This window comes from Lissotriton vulgaris, chromosome 1_1 (genome assembly GCF_964263255.1).
Source record: "Lissotriton vulgaris chromosome 1_1, aLisVul1.2, whole genome shotgun sequence".
Classification (NCBI taxonomy): Eukaryota; Metazoa; Chordata; class Amphibia; order Caudata; family Salamandridae; genus Lissotriton; species Lissotriton vulgaris.
Genome location: NC_141685.1, coordinates 590,816,658 through 590,838,020, shown reverse-complemented (window position 1 = coordinate 590,838,020; position 21,363 = coordinate 590,816,658). Strand labels below are relative to the sequence as shown.

The 21,363-nt window shown below is 43.8% G+C and overlaps 1 protein-coding gene across 2 annotated transcripts in view; it reads left to right on the top strand.

Moving 5' to 3' along the window:
* The window catches only part of LOC147747532 (vitellogenin-A2-like), a 527,187-nt gene that overhangs the window by 492,340 nt on the left and 13,484 nt on the right, over positions 1–21,363 (top strand). For both annotated transcript variants that reach the window (XM_086954020.1, XM_086954019.1), the window contains 4 exons: positions 977–1,163; positions 2,631–2,725; positions 7,845–7,942; positions 8,039–8,198. In XM_086954020.1, coding sequence (XP_086810146.1) covers positions 977–1,163; positions 2,631–2,725; positions 7,845–7,942; positions 8,039–8,198 — 540 coding nt within the window. The remainder of the gene's footprint in view (positions 1–976; positions 1,164–2,630; positions 2,726–7,844; positions 7,943–8,038; positions 8,199–21,363) is intronic.

Below are 21,363 nucleotides of genomic sequence, written 5' to 3'. Positions count from 1 at the left end.
TCCTGATGTACACCCTTTACTCTTCTGGTTGAGACTATGGCTGATACTCTTTCTGATGGATACTCTATCTAATTGCAGATTGCTCACCTCCAAACCTCGTCTTCATTCTGCGGAGTGGACCTTAATGGTTCTAAAAAGGTTCAAAGTTTGATTTTAGACATTGACATTCATGTAATTTGTCATGGAGTTTCCATATCCGAGGGTCTAGAAGAATTTAAAGGTGAACTAATGTTATCATGCAGGGGTGGGGCCTGGGTATGCACCTGCGTTGTCACTTCCGAAGGCAGAGCCAGGTCACTGCAGAGTGCTATGGCACCACCTGCCGGCGCATTGAAGCAATTGCTATAAGAAAGTTGCAGATCTAGTCTGACACCTGGGAAAATGCAAAAGGTGAGACATCTGTGGTTAGATGAGGTATCCATCAGAAAAAGCATTACCAAAGGTAAGTGACTAGATTATCTGTGCCACTCAACACCTGGATTGTCCTTAGGTCAGCACATGGCTGGAGGCATGCACTCAATCATTCTTTCTGCCCTTTCTAGGTTGTGGCATCCAGATGCAGTAAATCCTGTGATATTTGTCCATAAAGGAGGATCTAATGGATCTGCATTGGGCAGGGTATGGATACTTTACCTCAAGGGAAGTTGGGCAATTCCCTTACCTTGTTGAAGGCAGAGGTTTCCTGACTTTGCAGGCAAAGATTACATTTCGAGCGCTTATAGTAGGAATATGCACTTCACCACTTTACTTAATTGAGTAATGTTTTTGTATGTTTGCAAGCATAATCAAGATGTATTGCTTGTGTATTAAACCTAATCATTACGGTGTTTAAATCGAGCCACATTACATCATTACATAAAAAGAGTTTAAATACAGCTAAAGCTACATACCATAGAAAGATTGCACGACGCAAAATATTTTCACTTTACCTAAAATGTTATACTTATTAAACATAGATAGATTGATGTACTTTCAGGTCACTGTTCTGTATCGCAAAATAGAGTCACTACCTTCAATGGAGTTAACTTTACCTACTCGATGCCTGGAGAGTGCTATCATGTTTTGGTCCAAGACTGTAGCCCTGAGCTGAAGTTCCTGGTGATGATGAAGGCAACAGAGAAGTCCCCTGAACATAAAGCCATCAATGTCAAACTCGGGGGCTAGTGAGTATTGCAGAATCACTACTATTCCTTTTTCTTCTGCTGCTCCAATCGTTTTCAAACTTCACAAGAACTACAGAGGGCACCGATTGATACACAACCGCTAGCGTGACAAAAAGCCTTCACACACCACGTTTTTTATCTTTCAACGAAAACCAATGTGATTTACTTTTATTATTCAGCTATATTTGGCCCTGTGCGAACCTCATAACTAGCCGAATTCACAGACTATTTTGAGCACCAAAGTCAAGTTTAAGTCCAAAAAAAGTGTCATCTGCACCTGCAAGTGACAAATCCTGATTAACAGACCTAGGATCAATGGATATATGTGGGTGCATATATATATTTGCAACTGGAGAAAAAACACAAGGTAAATGGAATTTCTGCAGTCGTACGTTGAGAATAGGGGCAGAGAAATGGAAGGCTGAGAATGCTACAACCTGTTGGTGTTCCATAACATTATCAATTTTATTCAACATTCGTTTTCATAGCCCAATGGAAAGCTAAGCTGTTAAAGCACTTGGAATATAATTTAATAAGGTATACCCAAACTCCATAGCACAGCTAGAGAATAACTAACCAAAGGTAAACATTAGAAGAGAAGCTCAATGAGTAACATCAAGGGAAAAGAGATTAGAGATTGTCCTTATTTCGTTCCAGGAGGGGTCTTGTCTAGAAACTGGTCGATGATGTGTGGTTTAAGATGTCTTCTGAACATGAGAAGGGTGGCGGTTCCTTATTTCAAGGACTGGGTAGTTCAGGTTGGTGGTACACACGCCGGTGAAGTACTGTTTAGGTGGCTGTTAATCTGAATTTGGTTGCGATATGTGTGTTAACTTCTATTACCATACATATCTCAATTAGGAGTTTGGCCACTAACACCGCACTTCAGCAGTTTTCCCTCGAAAAATGTCAGCAGATGAAGCCTGCAGGGAAAAATACCTTAATATTACTGGGTCATGCGGACTTTGGTGCATTAGACACAAGTTCATCAATATTATCCGGAATTATCCCGTAATTCCAGGCGCGACTGGTACTGTTAGCAGCGGTAGGGCGGCGGCTGCAGGGTGGGTGAGGGAGTGGACAGATGACGGGATAGGGAGAGTAAAAAAACAAAATTAATAAAAATCCTTATCTTGCGCTCGTTGAGTAGCCAAGCGATGTGGCGAGCGCAAAGTAAGCGTTTTTATTTTTTTTACTTTCGCTATATTGTCCTCTGTCCACTACCCCCTAACCGCCACGCCCCACCATTACCTGTGCCGGTCGTGCCTGGACCTATAACCGGACCACTTGTAATGTGGGCCACAGTCATTCTGTCAATTCGGTAGTGACACAGTGACCATGACTTGCCTAAATTATAAAGCCTACACACCTAACTCCTGGGGAAGGACATTTCTTATTGTTGTGGCATGTTTTTGGGTAAAACAATCAAGGATAATGTTAATTTCCTTCTTATTCTTATTTCCTCAGTGATGTTGACTTTCACACTAAAGCGGGATCTTTAAGTCTGAGGATTAACGGCATCGAGACAAAGACGGACGGTCTTCCTTACCAGTCTTATTCTGGTAAGTAACCGCTGCTATCTGGGCAGTTAAACATGTACCCATTCATTTTAAAGGGAGTATTTTTCGTTATTAAATTATGAAATCTTTCTTCATTTCACTTGGAAATATTACTTGGACGTAAGAAATATATATCCACATGGGAGAAGGGTTCCTTGCAGGCGGTAGGAGAAACCGTACGCCCCCATTCACAGTGCAACAGTAATATTGGGAATTATTACCACCCTTTGAAATAGAGATGCGTGGCTAAAAAGACACTGGATAACCCACGAATGTTGCACATTACCTGCACTTACAATATGGGCACAGGGCCCAGTGAGCACCAGATTAAAAACATCTCGCTCTTAAAAATGACAGCCAGTTATTTTTAAATAATTAGGTTTTTCTATTGTTATTTTTTTAGGTCACACCTGAGTCAGCGTGCATGCGCTGCTCTTTTGAGACTTGCTTTAGTAGAGTATAAAAAAATAGCCCTTCCTACTCTCCGCCCATCTTTTTCATTGGCTTGTGCATTTGTCCTTTGTAAATGCTGGCTTCTGATTCAGTAATTGGCTTGTTAGTCCCATGTCTACTGGCCCCTTTACTTCGCTAGTTGCACAGGATGTCTTCTTAAGACTGTAAGCACTACTTTCTTTAATGAGTTTTACTACTGCAGGTACGATATGCTTTTCTGCAACATTGATGCACACTTTCATTTCACAAGCAGCTGGTCATTTATTTAATATATGCATGGGCTCCGTGCTTGATGACGGCGCCTGCTTAATTTTATGCACGGGTGCAGCGCATGATGTTGTTGCAAGGCGCCCATTTTCTCATTATTTTTTTTAAAATATATGCACGGGCACCGCACATAATCACAGCCCCTCGCTTACTTTAATATGCACGGGAGCCGCACATGATGTTGTTGCAGGGCGCCCATTTTATCATTATGTTTTTAATATAAGCACGAGCACCGCACATAATCATGGCGCCCGCTTAATTCAATATGCAGTGGCATGAGGTTGTTGCTCGGTGCCCATTTTATAATTATTGTTTTTTTTTAAATCATCCAACCCGGCCCTCCCAGTGTCCCATCTGAGGGCGGGCCAACCGCTGCCCCCTCCCGGACTGCATCAACCTGAATGCCAGACAAATTTAGAGCAGGGAGCTGCGCACGACAGCTCTACCTGCCAGAGGAGCTAGGTCAGGAGGCTGAGCCCCTATCGGATTCTCTGAGGCAAGGATAAATTGAGGTGCTGCAGGCAAGCTACCCCTTGTCATGGACAGTTTGCTGAATGTGAGCTGCTAGGGTCGGAAAGCTCGATAGATCTTCGTGCTAAGGGGCAGCTTTTGTGACAGCTTTCTTCCGGGCTGGTGGGCCGCTCGCTTTGTGACGGCTGAGCAGATTGTATTGCAGCATGGCAAGCCCTTTGGTGTTCAACTCAGACCACCTAGTAGGTCCCCTGACAGTCTTGTGGATTGTGGATGAATATGACTCAATGCTATGATTAATCCAGCTGGCAGCTGCACAGGCTCGCGGGCTTCTTTTATGGAGATCGTGGAAAAAGCATGGTACCCAGGTACAGCAGCTCTTTACTGTAAATAAGCTGTGTGGGTAGTTCAAGACTTCGGCAGGGGAAATGAGTGGACTACTGCCGGAAATATACTCCTAAAGTATATGATAAATTATAGTGTTTTGAACTAATCTCTTCCTAAAGTTTACTTGTTTTTACTATATCGTGCAATCAGCATGACTTCAGAACGATGCCTTCTGTACCCCATGCCATAAATGTGGCATTGTCGTAAATGCGAATGCTTTTTTCATCAATGGGGCCTTTTATTTTTCTTTCCAACACATAGAACCTATTCTCCGGCCCTTGTTTTGCTAAGGATAGTAAATACATATTTATCCCATACATGTTCAGTTTTAAACCTAACCATGTACTTATTTGCAGTGCTGTGGGTTTCTAAACGATCCTTTAATTTCATAACATTACTTTGGGCTGGCAGGGTGTGGGATTTTTGAATAAGCTTTAAAATAAGTTCCATCTTTGCACAAACTGTAACTGTTTATTCACCAAACTGGTATACTTTCATTTCCATGGCTAAATACTTATAAGGTCCGTAAGGCGAGATCTATTGACAGAACTGACCATCTCTCCTTGCATATGGTGGGACCATTACTTAATACAATTTAACATTGTCATTCCCCCTATGTTTAAGAACACCCCCTCAGGGGGCGGAGTCACTAGAAAATGGAGGGCCTTAGACATACAAGCCTTTTCGGAAACACTGGCTAGCTCAGTACCCCCCTTCAACTCAGATGCGGACTTTATGGAAGCTAACATCTTCTCCTGGTTGCAGTCGGCTTGTAATATTCATGCTCCGCTTGCCAAGTTCACCCGCAACCGTCAGTCTGACTCTCAAAAATGGTTCTCTGTTGAATTAAAAAAACAGAAACTCGAGCTTCGCCAAAAGGAAAGAAAATGGTGATCATGTTACTCTCTGGAAGATAACCTCCAGTTCTCCTTAGCTCGTAAAGAATATAAAATTGCCATTCTGAGAGCCAAAGGCCTATTTTTCACGAAGAATATTAGACTCCCAGAATAAGTCGAAGGAAATTTTTTCGATCGTTAATGACCTCTGTAACCCCGAAAGGATCCTTCCCAAACAAATTCCCACTCAAGATCTATGTGATTCCCTAAATAATTTTTTCCTGGAAAAGATCTTGACCATCAAATCTAGTATTCCAACTACACTATTTAGAGAATCTCTGGACAATTTGGTAATCAATGCCTCACTCTGGAAAACTTTCCTCTCATCAGCCCTCTGATGCTCTCAGACCTATTGACTCGTGTCAAATCCGGTTCCCCTAATGACTGTTGCCCCCTCACATTATGAGAGACGATTTCTCCTCTCTACCACACAGTGTGTTACCTTTTCTCAATGAGTCACTGACGCAGGGCAAGGTCCCCTCCGCTTTTAAGAATGCCATAATTGTCCCCCTACTCAAAAAACCCGGGCCCGACCCTGCGAACCTCTCCAATTATCGGCCCATTTCTCTTCTCCCTTTTCTGCCCAAGATCTTAGAGGCCCTTGTGACTAAGTGCCTATCCAACTTTATAGAACAGACAGAATACCTAGCGCTGCATCAGGCAGGTTTTAGGCCTGCTCACTCCACTGAGGCTGTAATTCTGACCATTTTGGATACCATGAGAGTTAATGCTGACAAAGGTGTCGCCCAGGCGTTAGTATTATTAGATCTGTCAGCCTTCTTTGACACGGTCGACCATAAAATCATGTTGGACCGTGTCAGACAGGCCGGCATCCTGGGTGCAGCCTATAACTGGGTCAGATGTTTTCTTGAGGGCAGTACTCAAGCTGTCCGCCTCACCTCTTTTACGGCTCCTAAACAGGCTACCTCATGTGGAGTTCCACAGGGCTCTTCCATCTCGCCTTTCCTGTTCAACCTGTATCTCCGGCCTCTGATTTACTCTTTAAAAGACAGGATGGTTACCACCTTTAATTATGCGGATGACCTTCAGTTGGTCTTTACCTTGGACAGTACCACTGATTCTATTCTTCAATTTCAAACCACTATGCTCCATATTCAGAACTGGATGGACCGATACCATCTGAAACTCAACCTAGGCAAGACTGAATTAATCCTGCCCGGGAAGAGTGTACTTGCCTGGGGCCCTCATTATTGGCCGGCAGAACTGGGCCCCCCTTCCTCATTGGTAAAAAGCCTAGGGGTCATCATCAACGCCGACCTCTCTCTTAAAGGCCAAGTGGGCGCAGTGGTCTCATCCTGCTTATTTCAGCTACGCAGGATTAGGAAAATTGCCCACTTACTCAACCACGCTGATCTGATACAGGTTGTGATTGCTCTGGTCTCGTTTTGACTAGACTTTTCAAACTCCATTTACTTCGGCCTCCCCCTGGGCCTACTTAAGCGCCTCCAACTGGTACAAAATCAGGCCGCTAGGCTAATTCATGTTGGATAAGCTTCATTGGCTTCCTATGGCTCAACGTATCGCCTTTAAGACCGGGTGTATTATTTTTAAAGCTCTGCATGGCAGCAGTCCAAAATTCATCAGCTGTCGAATAGGTAGGCATGTACCCCCCGCAACCTTCGATCTGCTCATCTTCAGCTTCTGTCCATCCCTACCTTTAAGCTTAAACGCCAGGGTGGGTGTAGGTTTTCTTATCTTGCCCCAATATTCTGGAATTCCTTGCCACTACCAATTCGAATGAGTAACAATCTCCTGGCGTTCAGAAGAACGTTCAAAACTTGGCTATACGAGCAAGCTCTCTGGTAACTTCCCTCAGTGTGTCTCCTGCCCGATCAGCGCCATGAAACCTCTGGGTGACCGTGCGCTTTATAAATTCCTATTAAGATAAGATAAGATTGCATTGTAAAGGCTTGTTATTATATATTACCACATAGTGGTTTCCATAGTTTAGTGCCCAGCACTTTTGTATTCATAGATTGTTTTTCAATTTTTTTGGTTGTTTTTAGTTAAGTTTGCTTTTGCTTGCTCAAATGTAATCCCTATATGAGTCACTTATTACGTCAGAAAAATTGAATACATTAAATAAATATATTAAAAATGTAACAATTTTCTCTCTTTATGCTTGTGAAAGCTGTGCAAGTTTGCACATGTAAAATAAAACGTCCAATATAAGTCCTGAGCACTTTTCACTTGTTATGTGAAATGGGATAAACCCCTAATCAATAGTAAAACTGAAGTTTACAAGAGGTTTTTGCTGCTGCCAATCATTAGTAAATCTGTCTGTGGTGCTAATACGTTTAAGAACATTGTTAGTCCTCTCTTTGCTAATAAAAGTCTAGCAAGTCCTATATTTTGAAGGCTACGAGCTGCATGAACAGAAGAGGGCTTCTCTGGGTTGGAAGTTGACTTTGAATGTGATCAGTGACAAAAACATCTTTTGAATTCCCCATTTAAAGCTTTACATCTTTCATCAAATAGGAGTGACCGAGATCTTCTGTAATTGCTCAGTAATTCAGAAGGTGGTGGAACCACTTCAGTGCTGTTGTTCCCATGAAAAATATTGAGTTATAAGGGAGGTTAAACCCTTTGAGTTTGAAAATATTGAAATCTTTTTCCTTTAACTACAGAGCCATTTGTCATGATTACCAAAGAGAGAGCTGGCCTTTCCCTAATCGCACCAGACTTTGGCATTGAGAAACTTTACTATGATGGAATCACATGCACGGTACAATATTACCTTTATATCTTAGCTAATTTTTCCTAAATTAAAAATGACACTGAGATTCATATTAAATAACCTTCACCTTGTCTTTAATTAAAGGTTGTTACAGCTTTGTGGATGAAAGGAAAGACATGTGGAATTTGTGGTCGCCACGATGATGGGAAGGAACAAGAATTTCAGATGCCTGATGGATCTGTGGCTAAAGATGAGCAGGGTTTTGCTCATTCTTGGATTTCGGAAGAAGGATCCTGCTCTGGTGGTAACAGATTTTCTTAAGTACATGACCTCACTTTACACGATTAAAAGATACCTTACATATAGGGCTTAATTCTCTGGTCTATATAAAAGCCAAGGTACTCAGGATCAGGAAGTACTAATACTGTGGCACAAAGCATTCTACTTGGGATATCACACATCATGAACAAGGCTGTCAACATTGAAACACACACCTCCACAACGTCTGTAATATTTAATTGTGTAACCATCTACGACTACAGCATTCCCAACATTTTTAAGTGTAATCGCCTACACCATTGCACAGCATTCAATAGTAGTATCATTCTTACCCTTTTTTTGATATCTAGGTTTGGCAAAATGATCCTTGGTAAAATACTTCTTACCTGAAGTCCCACAGCTGCTTCAGCCTACACAAATTTAAAAAAGCAGTCTCTGGAATTATTATCAATACATCAACAAACTTATGGGAGAGGTAAAAAAGGGTCTGATTTCTATAAGACAAGAGTTTCATCCCAGAAATGGTGAAACTTAACATCTTGTTGGATTCATTATTTTTAGGAGACGTTGACCATTAATTGAAATAGGTGACGCTGTGTCCTCAGGAGGAAGAATTTTTTCTTGCACTGTGTTTAAAGTTGTTTCTAGTTATATTAGTGTTTGAACTTGTGACATGAATGATTTTTGAAAATGTATTTGCAAACCCAGATGCTAAAAGGTAGTGTAGGTCCTTTTGCAACTTTACTGAATTGTTTTTTAAATTTAATTCTTTTTATTGAGTTTTGAGAAAAGGCAATTCGCAATGCCACGCAGGGCGGTATACTGTCAACGACAACAGAAAAACCACAAAGCAAATGTGATTGATCCTTTTGTGTAGTAACACAGAAGATGAAATGCCACCTATTACTTAAAAATCACAAGACAATGAGTACACCTTACATATTAATACCGCTTAGTCGTCAGAAAGGGACCACTTTGATATTGCCGTAACGGTTTCCAGATGTCTTTGGGTTTAGATGGTGACGGAAGTTCTTCAGCATACAACTCAAGAGTCTCCCTGCAATACACAATGTCATTCATCCATTGGTCAGTGCGAGAGGCCAGGGAGCTCTCAAAGATCAACGCAATTCGCCATTTTGCTAGTAACAAAGCAATCCGCAAAAATGTCCCCAAAGCGCCTTTTATCTGAGGCACAATGCATAGCAAGCAGATTGAAGGCACACATTGCAAGTTCTGATTAGACATGACCCTTAAACAATTTAATATTTCTACTCAGTATTTTGCAACAAGATTACAGTGCCATGCCAGATGCTAAAAGTCTGCATCAGGTTGGCCACACCTTTTGCAATTACTTGTGTCCAGAAGGCCAATTTTGTACGGCATGTGGTAGAACTGGTGAATTTTTTTAAAATGGATGATTCTGAGATTTCCATTGGGAGTTAGCTTACCAGTTAGTGTGCATATATGCTCCCACTCAGATAGAGTAAGCGGAGGATCTAATTTGGTATTCCACTGAACCAAGCTACGGTCCTCCCCTCTTCCCATTTCAGCATACACCCCCCTATACAGTTTAGTTACCAGTTTTCGTTTAGAGTGTGCCACAAATAGACTGCAAAGATTGTAATGGAGGAGGCTCCACAGGAAATGACTCATAATGTGTTTTGAGCACAAGTTTCAGGTGAAGAACTGTGAACTGAAATAACTGTGTCTGGTTGGTGATGTATTGAAGGTCCTTAGAGGTGAGAAAGTGCCCTCCTGTAAAGAGATCCTGCATATGCATAATACCAACCGCTTGCAGTGAGCAAATTGAACGCATTTCTTGTGCGACTGAGAGTGATGTGCAATCGGCATAGCCGGGGCATATATTGGGAGTTTGGCCGCTAATTTACTAGTAGCTTGTCAAGCAGGAATTGTAGTGTCTACTGTGTTTATTTCCATCCAGGAGTGTTTCTACGTTTATGCGTGAGTGTAGAAACTGGGGTCACCAGGTCCCCGGGGGTGGCTTGGCTCGAGCAGGTAGGCACCCGAAGCTTAGGTGTAAAGTGACTACACAGTACACACATCCGCTGAAACAATGAATGTATGCAAAGACTGAGACCACACCAGTATGGTTGATTCAAATAAATAAGTTTTATCTAAGATCAAGATCAGGGTAATCAAAAATCACAGTATTATTGACTTATTTCCTTCCCTTAGAAGCACATGTTTTGCATTACCCGGCCATACATACTTAAATAAATAAATATTAAATATTAAATAACGGTAGGCCTGGCAACAGCCCTGCTCCTAGTCAGCACCTGCAAGAATTCCTTAGAAAGGCATTTAAATAACATTCCATGAATTAGGAATAAACGGATCTCTACATACCAGTCCACAACTTGTTAGACAAGAGGAAACATTTCACCAAGTAATTATGAACATTGCATCAGGGATGAATAACCTTCCAGTAAGTAGAATTGAACCATTGCCTTAGGTAAAATTAATCAGGAATAAACATTTCATCAGGCCAGAAATAATCATAACCCTATGGGCCAGCACAAGGCAAGCGTGAGCAATCCGTTCCCCAACAAGGGCTATTTCCAACCAGCACAGGCCTCAAGGGAGTCCTGCAGGGGTCTGGCCCAGGTCCAGTACATTAACAGGCCAATTAGGGCCAACGGGGCCCAGCAACAGTCTTCTCCAGGGGAGGGGCGAACTCGGGCTTCCTCCGGCCTTCCCCCTCCTCCCCGGGGGGGTTACCTTGGTCTTCGGGCCTTTCCGGGTCCCTTGCGACGGTGTCTCATAGTGGGGAGGGCCCTTGGTCTTCCAGGGCCCTCCGGTGAGGTGGTGACTTGTTCCCGGGTCCGTGATGACAAGGGCGGCCCGGGAACCAATCATGTGCGTGGCGCGAAAGGAGGCTCTGCCACAGCGGCCAATCAGCAGGCAGTACTGGAGGGCGCAGCAGCTTCAGCCTATCGCTGCGCGGTGCCTAATAGAGGCGTGGTCTGAGCCCTCCATCACGTGGGGCTGGTGGTTGGCTTTGTCAGGCCTAGCCCGGCCCACTCTGGAGCAGCGGCGGCCTGACTGGAATTCACGGCAGCCGGCTTGCGGTTCGCGGCGGCCTTCCCCAAGGCTCCGGGGGCCGTCGCGGGGACTCTTCACGCTCGGGCCGGGCACGGCCCACAACAGCAGTGTGGCGGCCCTCTCCTGGCGTTGGGGGCCGCCGGAGCAGATGCCAGTCGGGAGGGGGGTTTCACAGTTCCCACAGCGCTCGATCTTTACAGCGCCTCACGGGAAAGAGGAGCGCTAGAAAGTTCCTCACGGGTTCGTCCCTACCAGCGCTCCACAGGACCCAGCAGGTGAGTGCTTGAGGCTAAATTACAGCGCTTTGGGGGACAGAGCGCTCCAATGGGCAATAGCGCTTCAGCAGGCAATAGCGCTTCAGCAGGCTGCAGGAGTTCAGCGCTTCTCCAAGGCACAGAGGGGAGCGCTGGAGGGGGAAACAATTCAGTTGCGCAGGACAAGCAGTCCAGCTGGTTAGGCAGTTCAGGATGCGAGCGCTAGGGAATGAGAGCGCTTAGCAGACAGTCCAGGCAAGACAGCAGAGGAGATGGGCAGAACAGCGCTGGGGCCACAGGGCAGACCGAGGGGCACAATTGGCACAGCACAGTACCTGGCTGATGCCCAGTAGTCCTGATTAGCACAGGGGAGTTCCTTCTTGGAGCTTGTTGGTTCTGGCACCCTTTGGTTGAAGTTACTTGAAGAGAGAGGGGATTGAGTTGAAGGCTTGTCAAGTTTCCTCAGCAGATCTCTTCATGTGATCCCTGGGCTTCCCTCCCGCCGGGCCAGATCAGTGAGCTAGTTCAGTGTCCCTCACACAGCTTGGTGGGCAGCGCCTAAACCCTGTCACCCCCAATGGTATAGGTTCCTGACTAGGCCCTACCGCCTAAGTCTCCTGCATAGTGTCCCCCAGGTCAGTGATGCCCCAACTGCCAGAAAGTTTCCTCCCTTTTGTTTTATAGTGGCAGTTGGCAGTTGGTGACCACTCCCCTATTCTGGAAGGTTCCAGGAGCTTCCTCACTCTAGCTATGGGCAGGCAGGCTGGTATGGCTACAATGTTTAGGGGTTCCAGCCAGCTCCTGGCTACTAGAGTGCGTCTAACAAGACCACGCTGTGGTAGCAGGGGTCAGTGGCAGCCATGTTGGGGGAAGAGAGCACCTGCACCTTAGCATTGATTAGCAATGGGAAGGTGCCCAGAGACCTAAGGCCAACCAAAAAGAAGGTGGGAAAAATGAGGCAAAAGCGAAAAAAAATAGTGAAAGATCACCCTAAGGCTGACAGGTCTAACAGTGAGTATCCCAGTCTGTGGAATGGGGTGCGCATCCCCGTCCTCTACCGCAACATGTGGTGTGAAGGCGTGCAGGTTGTGCCAATAATAAGCGTACTGTGCCTGTGCACAGATGTAATACAAGTATAGATCTGGTGTGCAGAATCCACCTTGTGCATAGTCCAGAGTGAGTGTATGCCAGCCTATTCTAGCTTGCTAGCCATTCCAAATCAGTCTGAGTAAGTGGGTTCTTACTGTGCGAAAGAGCTGTTTCGGACAGAAGCCTAATTGGGATATTATTGAAAAGATATAGAAACCGTGGTAGCACGATCATTTTAATAATGGCAATGCGGTCGGCTAGAAAAAATGGTCGAGAGGACCATCTGTCTACTTGAAGTTCCAGGTTCGCACAAGCTTTTCCATAATTTTCCCTAATGACAATCTCCGGATCGCGATGTACCCACACTCCCAAATATTTCACAGGGTCTGTTGACCAGATCAGTGGATATTCCATTTGTGGGTGTGCAGTTATCGTTGTTAAGGGGACTATCACCGATTTATCCCAGTTCATCAGGAGACCAGAAAACAAGCTGAAGCGGATATATTCCTGCAGGACAGTATTTTTGTGGTTCACAAATGAAAAGCACCATGTCATCAGCATATAGGGATATGCGGACGGGACGATGGTTGAAATTGAGTGCTGATTCCCTGTGACGCTGACGAATCACACAAGCCAAAGGCTCAAGCATGAGGGCAAATAAAAGCAGCGAGAGAGGACAGCCCTACAGAGTGCCCCTATTAATGGAGAATGACTCGGAGGAGAGACCCCCTACTCGGACTCTTGCCGATGGGTCAGGACCAGGGTCAGCGGACTCGATAATTCTCTCGCCTCGGTGCCCACTCTGATCAGCGATCACACTCGGCAACTCTGGGCATTAGCTTGCCTCATCTTCACTAACGGCCCCACCAGACCGCCCGGGATGCCTGGTCTCACCCTGGAGATACCCATTAAGGGACCATCTCTCAGGGAAGCCAGGAAGGGTTTCGCAGCGGTCGAAGCGCCTTGGGACCCTACGGGTAAGTAGTGCGCTATATAAATGCCAATACACAGTGTACAGAAGATGCACCTATGTTAAAAAAACATTCGGCAACCCCATCCACCTTAAAATTTAAAACATATAGCGCCATTCGATAGAATCAAATGCTTTAGCTGTGTCTAACATGACTGCAGCAGCCGGGAGATCTGGGGTTAAAATAAGAAAAATGGCAAAAAGAGTTCTTAAATTGTGGGACATAGAACGCTCCGGTATAACGCCGGATAGATCAGGCAGCACTAAACCGGACATCAAAGGTTGGAGTTTAGAAGCTAGTATTTCAGCTATTATTTTAGCATCTAAATTGATTAGCGACTAAGGGCGGTAGAAGTCGCATTGAGGGGGATTTATCTTTTTTGAGCAATGTAATAATTATGGGCTGTCACAGAGATGGCGGTAATATGCCAGTCTCATGAGCTTCCGCTTACACCTCTGAAAGGTAGGGTGTTAAAAGATCAGCATACTCCTTATAAAACTCCGTTGTGAGTCTGTCCGGACCCATTTTTTTTTTCCCGCAGGGATCAGATCTCTGCTTTGATATCAGTCTTGTCAATTGGTTGGCTAAGGTACTCCCGGTGTCCATCCGCCAGCCAGGCACAAGCAATATCGGAAAGATAACCATCAAGTGCATCATCGTCCATACTTTTGCACGAGGTGTACAACTCTGAGTAACACGATCTGAACTGTTCAACTATCTCTTAGGGCGTGAAGTGCTCCCCGCGTGTGTCTACTATTTTTATGATGTGATGATGTTCAGTTCTGAACTTGCATCTGTTGGCCAGCTGAAGACCCGGTCGGCCCCCTTTGCCATTTGTTCGTGCAACATGACGGCGCAATAGATAGCAGGTTTCGGTTTCTGCCATTGTGTTGTATTCCAGAACTTGATCCTAAATAAACATCAATGTAATGGTGCTTGGATTAACAGTGTATTCCCTTTCCAAGTCTCCAAGTGTAGTCTCTATTTTGGAAAGGTGTCCCCATATATCCAGCAATATGCCTGCTGTTGTGCTTATACAGACCCCCTCACGGGACCTTAAAGGCCTCTCATAGGGTAGCTGCAGTCTCTACTGTACCCACATTTATTTCAAAATATTGTGTTATCACTTTTCTTATGGTGTCATTATAGATAGGATCTAGCAGCTCTTCAGCTCTGAAGCACCATGTGAATGGACGGTGTACAGTGGTGGGGATACTGAGACTCAATTTCATGGGGTTATGATCTGATAAGGTGTGTGGAAGCAGAACGACATCTGTGACCCAATTGTTGAATTCTTGACTTAAGAGCCAATAGTCCAGTCGGGACCAGCTATTATGTGCTGGTGTGGCGTATGCACCTCTCCTAATTTCATCATTGCTTATACGACAAGCATCTACCAACCACATCTCCAACATAGCATCACGTGTGCAATGAGCAACTTTTATGGTGCGTGCTCCCTGTGGGTTTGATTTTTCTCTAGCAGGGTCCAAATGTGTATTGAAATCATCCCCCCTCCCCCCCATAAAATGGCTGCATCTGGCCAGGTGCGCTGGATGCTAAGCATTCGAAGAAATACCAGTGGTTCATCCAGAATGGGGCTATAAATGTTAATGACCGTGATCATCGACAGCCCCCGTTTTCCATGAATCATAGCACAGCGCCCTTCATTGTCAACATATGCTTTGAGCGGTGTGGACTGCAGTCCTCTTTTAAACCGAACAAGAACTGCCCTTGCATATGTGGAGTATGAAGACGCCAACATGTAACCAGCCAATTTAACTGCAATTCTAGCCTTCGTAGATTTGGTAAGATGTGTCTCCTGTAGGAGAGCTATCTGAACCGTATGTCTCTACAAATATGCCAACACCTAAAGGATTTCTTTGGGGGTGTTGAGCCCTCTGACATTCCATGTCAGACAAGTGTAGCTATGGCACATGAGCTGAGATGACGATATTAAGCTGAAGAGAGTACTGAATCAAAACATGTATGACTGTAAGAGTGGATATACGCAACATGGCCAATATAGAGGTAAAATCACAAGGAACAATTCCCCTATGAACAGTGAAAACCCCCGCCCCCACCCACTTGAGCAATCCCAATTCCCCAAAGCCATATTCCCAAAATACAACAAACCTCAACATAGAGAACAATTGTAAAACTTGTAGTGGGGTAACCCATTGGGGTACACTGTGGCACAATAACTCCCAGATGGATGTGTAAAAAGACACAACTGACAGTGGAACCCTCTACTAGACAGCACCTGAGCTGCTATCCCTCTGTTATTCTAACCCCTCCATACTTACTGGGGTCTGTGTGCACACTGAATCGCACCCACTGTCACAATGCAAGTCCCACTAGGGACCTAACAAACTTTAAACATAAGCACAGGTGCACCCCATATCAATGTTAGGGAAGAACAACTATAAAGTCTATTTCTGACAAGAATGTTCTTCCAACTTTTTTTTTTTAGAAGTTTGGGGAGAACATGGCGGCTAGCAGGCGTGGCTAGTCGGGAGGCTCCGGAGATTCGGGTGTCTGGTCGATTTCGCGGGATGTGAGTGCAGCGGCAAAACGAAAAACCCTTGACTCTTTTCATTTGAGAGCAGGAGAATTGTACGAATTGCACGAGCAGATTGCTAATTGATATCTGTGTGTCTGTACGCGGTTGACCTACAGTGTTAGCGGCTGACGCGGCAGCAAACAATCTGAGGAGGGGAAGGAAGGTGGGGCTGTAAGCCCGTAGTACAAGCAGTTTACAGCGGCAGCGGCAGCGAGCTGAGCACTAGTGTTGCGGTGTGAGGACGGAGGAAGACAGGTCTCGGCTGTTTGGCACCACATATTCTTTTTTTCTCCTATTTGGTATCCTGTGGCCAAGGCAGTCTGGAGAAGAATACCTGCATAAAGACGGCGAAAGCCGTAACTACCCTTTTTCCACAAACTTCTCTCTGCATTTCCAAGGTAGGATTGCAAAATGTTTCAGGACAGGGGTTGACTCGATGGATAAAAGCACCGTATGAGCTTAAGAAAGGGAGAAGAGCCGGGTACAGGTTTTCTTGTTTAAGGGGGGATTTAGAAAATATGCAATCAAAACTACCTAGACCACAATGCAATGGCCTAAGTAAGACTTTTGCTAAAATAGTACCCTCAGTCCCTCCATCGCATATTTCAGAAAGGGAGTTTCAATTGACCCAGGCTTCCGGGTATACGCTCAGAAGCAAGGGAGGAAAGCAACCTGCATTAAATAGTTCCATAGATACCCCCTCTTCAGCTAAATCCAAAGCAAAATCTCTAAAGAAAATCGGCAAAAACAACACTAAAGCACAGAAGCCAGTTGCAAAGGCTAAACTACCTCCGTCTTTGAAGGCTTATTTTAAAACCGTGCCTTTAGTTTTGGAACTTAAATTGTCGGAGGGGACCTCTGCCAGGGTGTCTTTAAGGGGGGTACAAACAGCTAATAAATATCAGCCTCTGGTGGGTTTAGAGGCGGACTTGGAGGTGGAGCAAGCTTTTGAGCTGGAAGAATCTTCAAAATATAATACAATGCAAAGTTCTGAGACTAAGGAATCTGAGTTGGAAGGGGAAGTATCAATTCCATCAAGGAATACTAATAGAGAGGATGACGTATCTGTAACTCCCTCGAATATATTCGCCACAGATCAGTCCGTCATATTAATGCTGTCAAGCCCTGAGTCATGAGGTAAAAAGTGGTTTTGAAGCGACACTAATCAACCAGCAAGAGATAAAGGAAAGATTTGACTCATTAGCTGCCAGAACCACCGAACTGGAGTCCTCAGTAGCAGATTTAAAAGTGTTGGCCACTCAACATACTAAGAAGCTTGAGGATCTCAGACAGCGGGAGCAAGGACTTCAAGAAAAAATGGAGTCCTTAGAAAATGCACAACAAAGAAATAATTTGCGCCTCTTGAAAGTCCCGGAAGGGGCCGAGGGGGCAAATATTAAAGGGTTTGTGGCCAAACTAATTAAACAAACTATTGAACTTGATGTGTCAGAAGAAGAAATAACAACAGACATCCAACGAGTTCACAGGGATCCATTTAGGCTGAATCCAAATAAAAGCAGACCCAGGAAGATCTTAGTGCATTTTCTGACCTATACCCTAAAAGAAGAGATACTTAATAGAGCTACAAGAAACAGTGATCTGTCGGTAGACGGCTTTTCTTATCAGATTAGATCTGATGTGTCTTCAATGACTGCGTCTAGGCAGTGGGAGCTTGGTAAGCTGCTAAAGCCCTTCAAACAACTTGGTGCTACTGCCCAGCTCAAGTTTCTGGCATCACTAAAAGTGATGTATAAAAATAAAATGAGAGTCCTAAAAAGGTTGGATGAGGCAGAAGAATATCTTCAATTACTCACTGATGAAAACAAAAGAGAGCAAGCCAATAAACATTAAGGACATTAAAGACTATAGCTTATTTACTATTCACTATTAACATTTTCAGCCACATATTCTTAGCGCTCTTCAAATACACTGATCAGACGCCCGGGGAGGAGTCTCAATGGCCTAAGTTAGGCCAAGAAAAAGGAGGGGGGTTCTCCGGGGGAGCACGGGAGGGTCAGGACAGGGAGGGTGGGGAGGTGAGGGCACTGGGTGGGGAGCATCGGGGAAAAAAACTAAAAAATGTCCAAATCGTGATATTCGATATCTAGTTGTTCATATTTTTGGAAGGAGAAACTGGGCAAGGTAGGATAGCTCTTACATCATATATTAAGATTTTGTTGTGGAATGTAAATGGCTTACGGGTTAAGCACAGAAGAGAGAGAATACTTCAGTATTTACAGGACACACCGGAGAACATTTTTATTTTACAAGAGACCCACCCCACCGAACAAGAGTTAAGAGACATCTGTATTAATAAAAGATGGATACAGCGGGTGATAACTACCTTGCAACAAACCTCCACTAAGGGGGTGGATATATTGATTAAATCTAATTCTGAGATTACGTTGTTACAGTCAAATTCTGATAAAAAGGGGAGTTGGGTTATAGCAAAAATAAAGCACTATTCATATAAATTTACGATCGTAGGGTACTACGGTCCAAATTTGAGGACCCGGTGATTTTTGCAGGGGATTTTAATTTAGTACTTGACCCACAGATGGACAAGTCATCCACTGTAAGGTTCTCTCACAACCCTAAAACCAGAGCAGTATTACTTAATGCGATCAACCAGTTTGGTCGGAAGGATATTTGGTGACAAAAAAATGCCAGAAAAAGAGAATTTACATTCCACAATAAGAAATTACGAAATAAATCTAGATTAGAATTTTTCTTAATTGCAGAACACTTAGGTCAGCAAGTGAAGGAGATAAAACATCTTGGTGCTCACATTTCTGATCACTCTGCGGTTACTCTAACCTTAAAGTTGTCAGGTCCACAGTTGGTAAGGAGATGGACTATAGACAGGAGTATTCTGTTGGAGGAAGAAGTAACAGAAAAATTGCTCGAAGAATCAAATGAGTTCTTTAAACTTAATTTAGGTACAGCTATACTCCCGGTTGTCTGGGATACATATAAAGCTTTTTTGAGAGAGAAGCTATTAGCGTCTCAGGTTGCAAACATAAAGCATATAAGGCGCAAATCTCACAGATCGAAGCAAGAATTAAGGTCCTTGAACGAGCTGTATTTGATCCCAGTCTTGCAGATGGAGATAACAGTAAAGAAGATCTGATAATTTGTAAATCACAGTTGGAGCAGGTATTAGATGGCAGGCTGAGGAAACGATGGAAGGCTAGTTCACTGGCTCACTTCGAATATGGAGAGGCTAGTGGAAAGCTCTTAGCTTGGAAAACAAAAAAGTAAATTAAGAAGAGCAAAATTAAAGACGTACAGATGACTAATACGGATGTGATCTCAGAGAATAGAGCAGATATTGAACAGGCTTTTTTACATCACTTTGATGAAGTTTACATAGAGGGTTTAGTTCCACATCCAGAATTAATTCAGTCATGGCTTAACCAATATCAGGTTCAAGCTCGACTGAAATAGCCTCAGCTATAGATTCCGCTAAGAGAAGTAAGGCCCCGGGCCCGGATGAGCTACCTTCTGAGATCTATAAAGTTTTAGCACCGGCAGTCATACCAGTCTTGCAGGTGCTATTTACATCTATATACGAGGAAGGAGGCAAACTTTCCGATTCCTGGAATGATGCTACAATGGTCCTTATTTTAAAACCAATGAAGAGGGCATCTCAGTGTGATTCATACAGGCCAATCTCTCTTCTTAATTCAGATTACAAGCTCATGGAAAAAATATTAGCGGAGAGATTAAATGGGGTAGCAGGTCACCTATTACTCTTAGATCAAAGGGGTTTTGTTAGAGGTCGCTCCATACAAGATCTAACACAAGCTTAAGTGGGAGCAATTGATGTTGCCTCTCTATATAAAATTCCATTAGCGGTTATTACATTAGATGCCGCGAAGGCTTTTGACCGCGTTAACTGGGAATTCCTGGCTAAAGTATTAGAAAAGGTTAATTTGGGTAGGAACTTTTGTAGGGTGATAGCAGCTTTTTACCATGCTCCGATAGCTAGACTACTAATAAACGGAAGCCTATCTCCTCCTATAAAAATCCAAAGAGGGACAAGACAAGGGTGTCCGCTTTCACCCTTGCTCTTTGATTTGTACATGGAATCATTCGCAGAAAAGATCAGACAAGATCAAAATATCCTACCATTCAAATATAATAACTGGGTGAAAAAAAGTCTCTCTATATGCGGATGATTTGATGTTGTATACCTCAGACCCTATCAAATCAATTCCTCTTATATATAGTGCAGCAGAGCAGTTTGGCCAAGTTTCTGGATACCTGATTAACCAATCTAAATCAGAATGTATGTGTTGGAATATAACCCTGGTAACTCCTGTTCCAATTTTGAAACACCAAATTAGATATCTGGGAATCCAAATTACGCAGGATATAAATCAACTTGCCGAAAAAAAATCTTGCAAAGATCGAGAAGGAAATTGCGGAATCTTTAAAAAGCTGGTCATTTCTTCCCTTGACCTTAATTGGAAGAATCAACACCTAAAATAATATTTATATTCCAGAATATTCCACTTGCTTTTAAAGAAACCAGACTAATCAAGATCCAAGCTAAATGGAATTCATTCATTTGAGCCTCAAAAGGCTTAAGAATCTCATGGAAAAAGCTCCGCAGAAAGAAAGGCAAGGGTGGTCTGTGTGCACCAGATTTGAGAGTATATGCTTGGACCCTACTATTGAAGGCAGGAATAAGGTTATTTGATACCCTAGGGGGGACAGAAACAGATTTTATGTTTCAAACTATGCTATCTGAGATTCAGGGAGGGTCTCATGCATTTATGTTTAAGTTTGGCGACATGCGTTCCTTTAAAAAAGTGTGATTAAAGGTCCTCAGAGACATGGCATATGTGTGGGCCAGAGTCAGGAAGGCACTGAACATTGCATATTATTCTGCTATGGCTCCAATTTGGGACTCGCCAGGCTCTCCGGAGTGGACTAAAGACTTATTATCCATAGCACTTCAGAGCGCAAATATCAGACTATGGGGCCCGTTAATGCCGGAAGGGAACCTTTTGTGCTGGGAGAACATTTCTGTTCTTACGGGGAAAAATGTATCTAAATTTAAGAATTTACAAATTAAAAGCTGGGCCCAGGCTGTGACAGAGGATAAAGGCGTCAAGGCTGCTGTGGAGGAACTTTTATTGAAGAAAACAAGAATCCTCAAAACATCAGTGCTTTATTGGACAATTCTGGAGGGAGAAGATGGAGAGTTTGGTCTTCCTGAACAACTTTGGAGGGACCAAGTTTTGG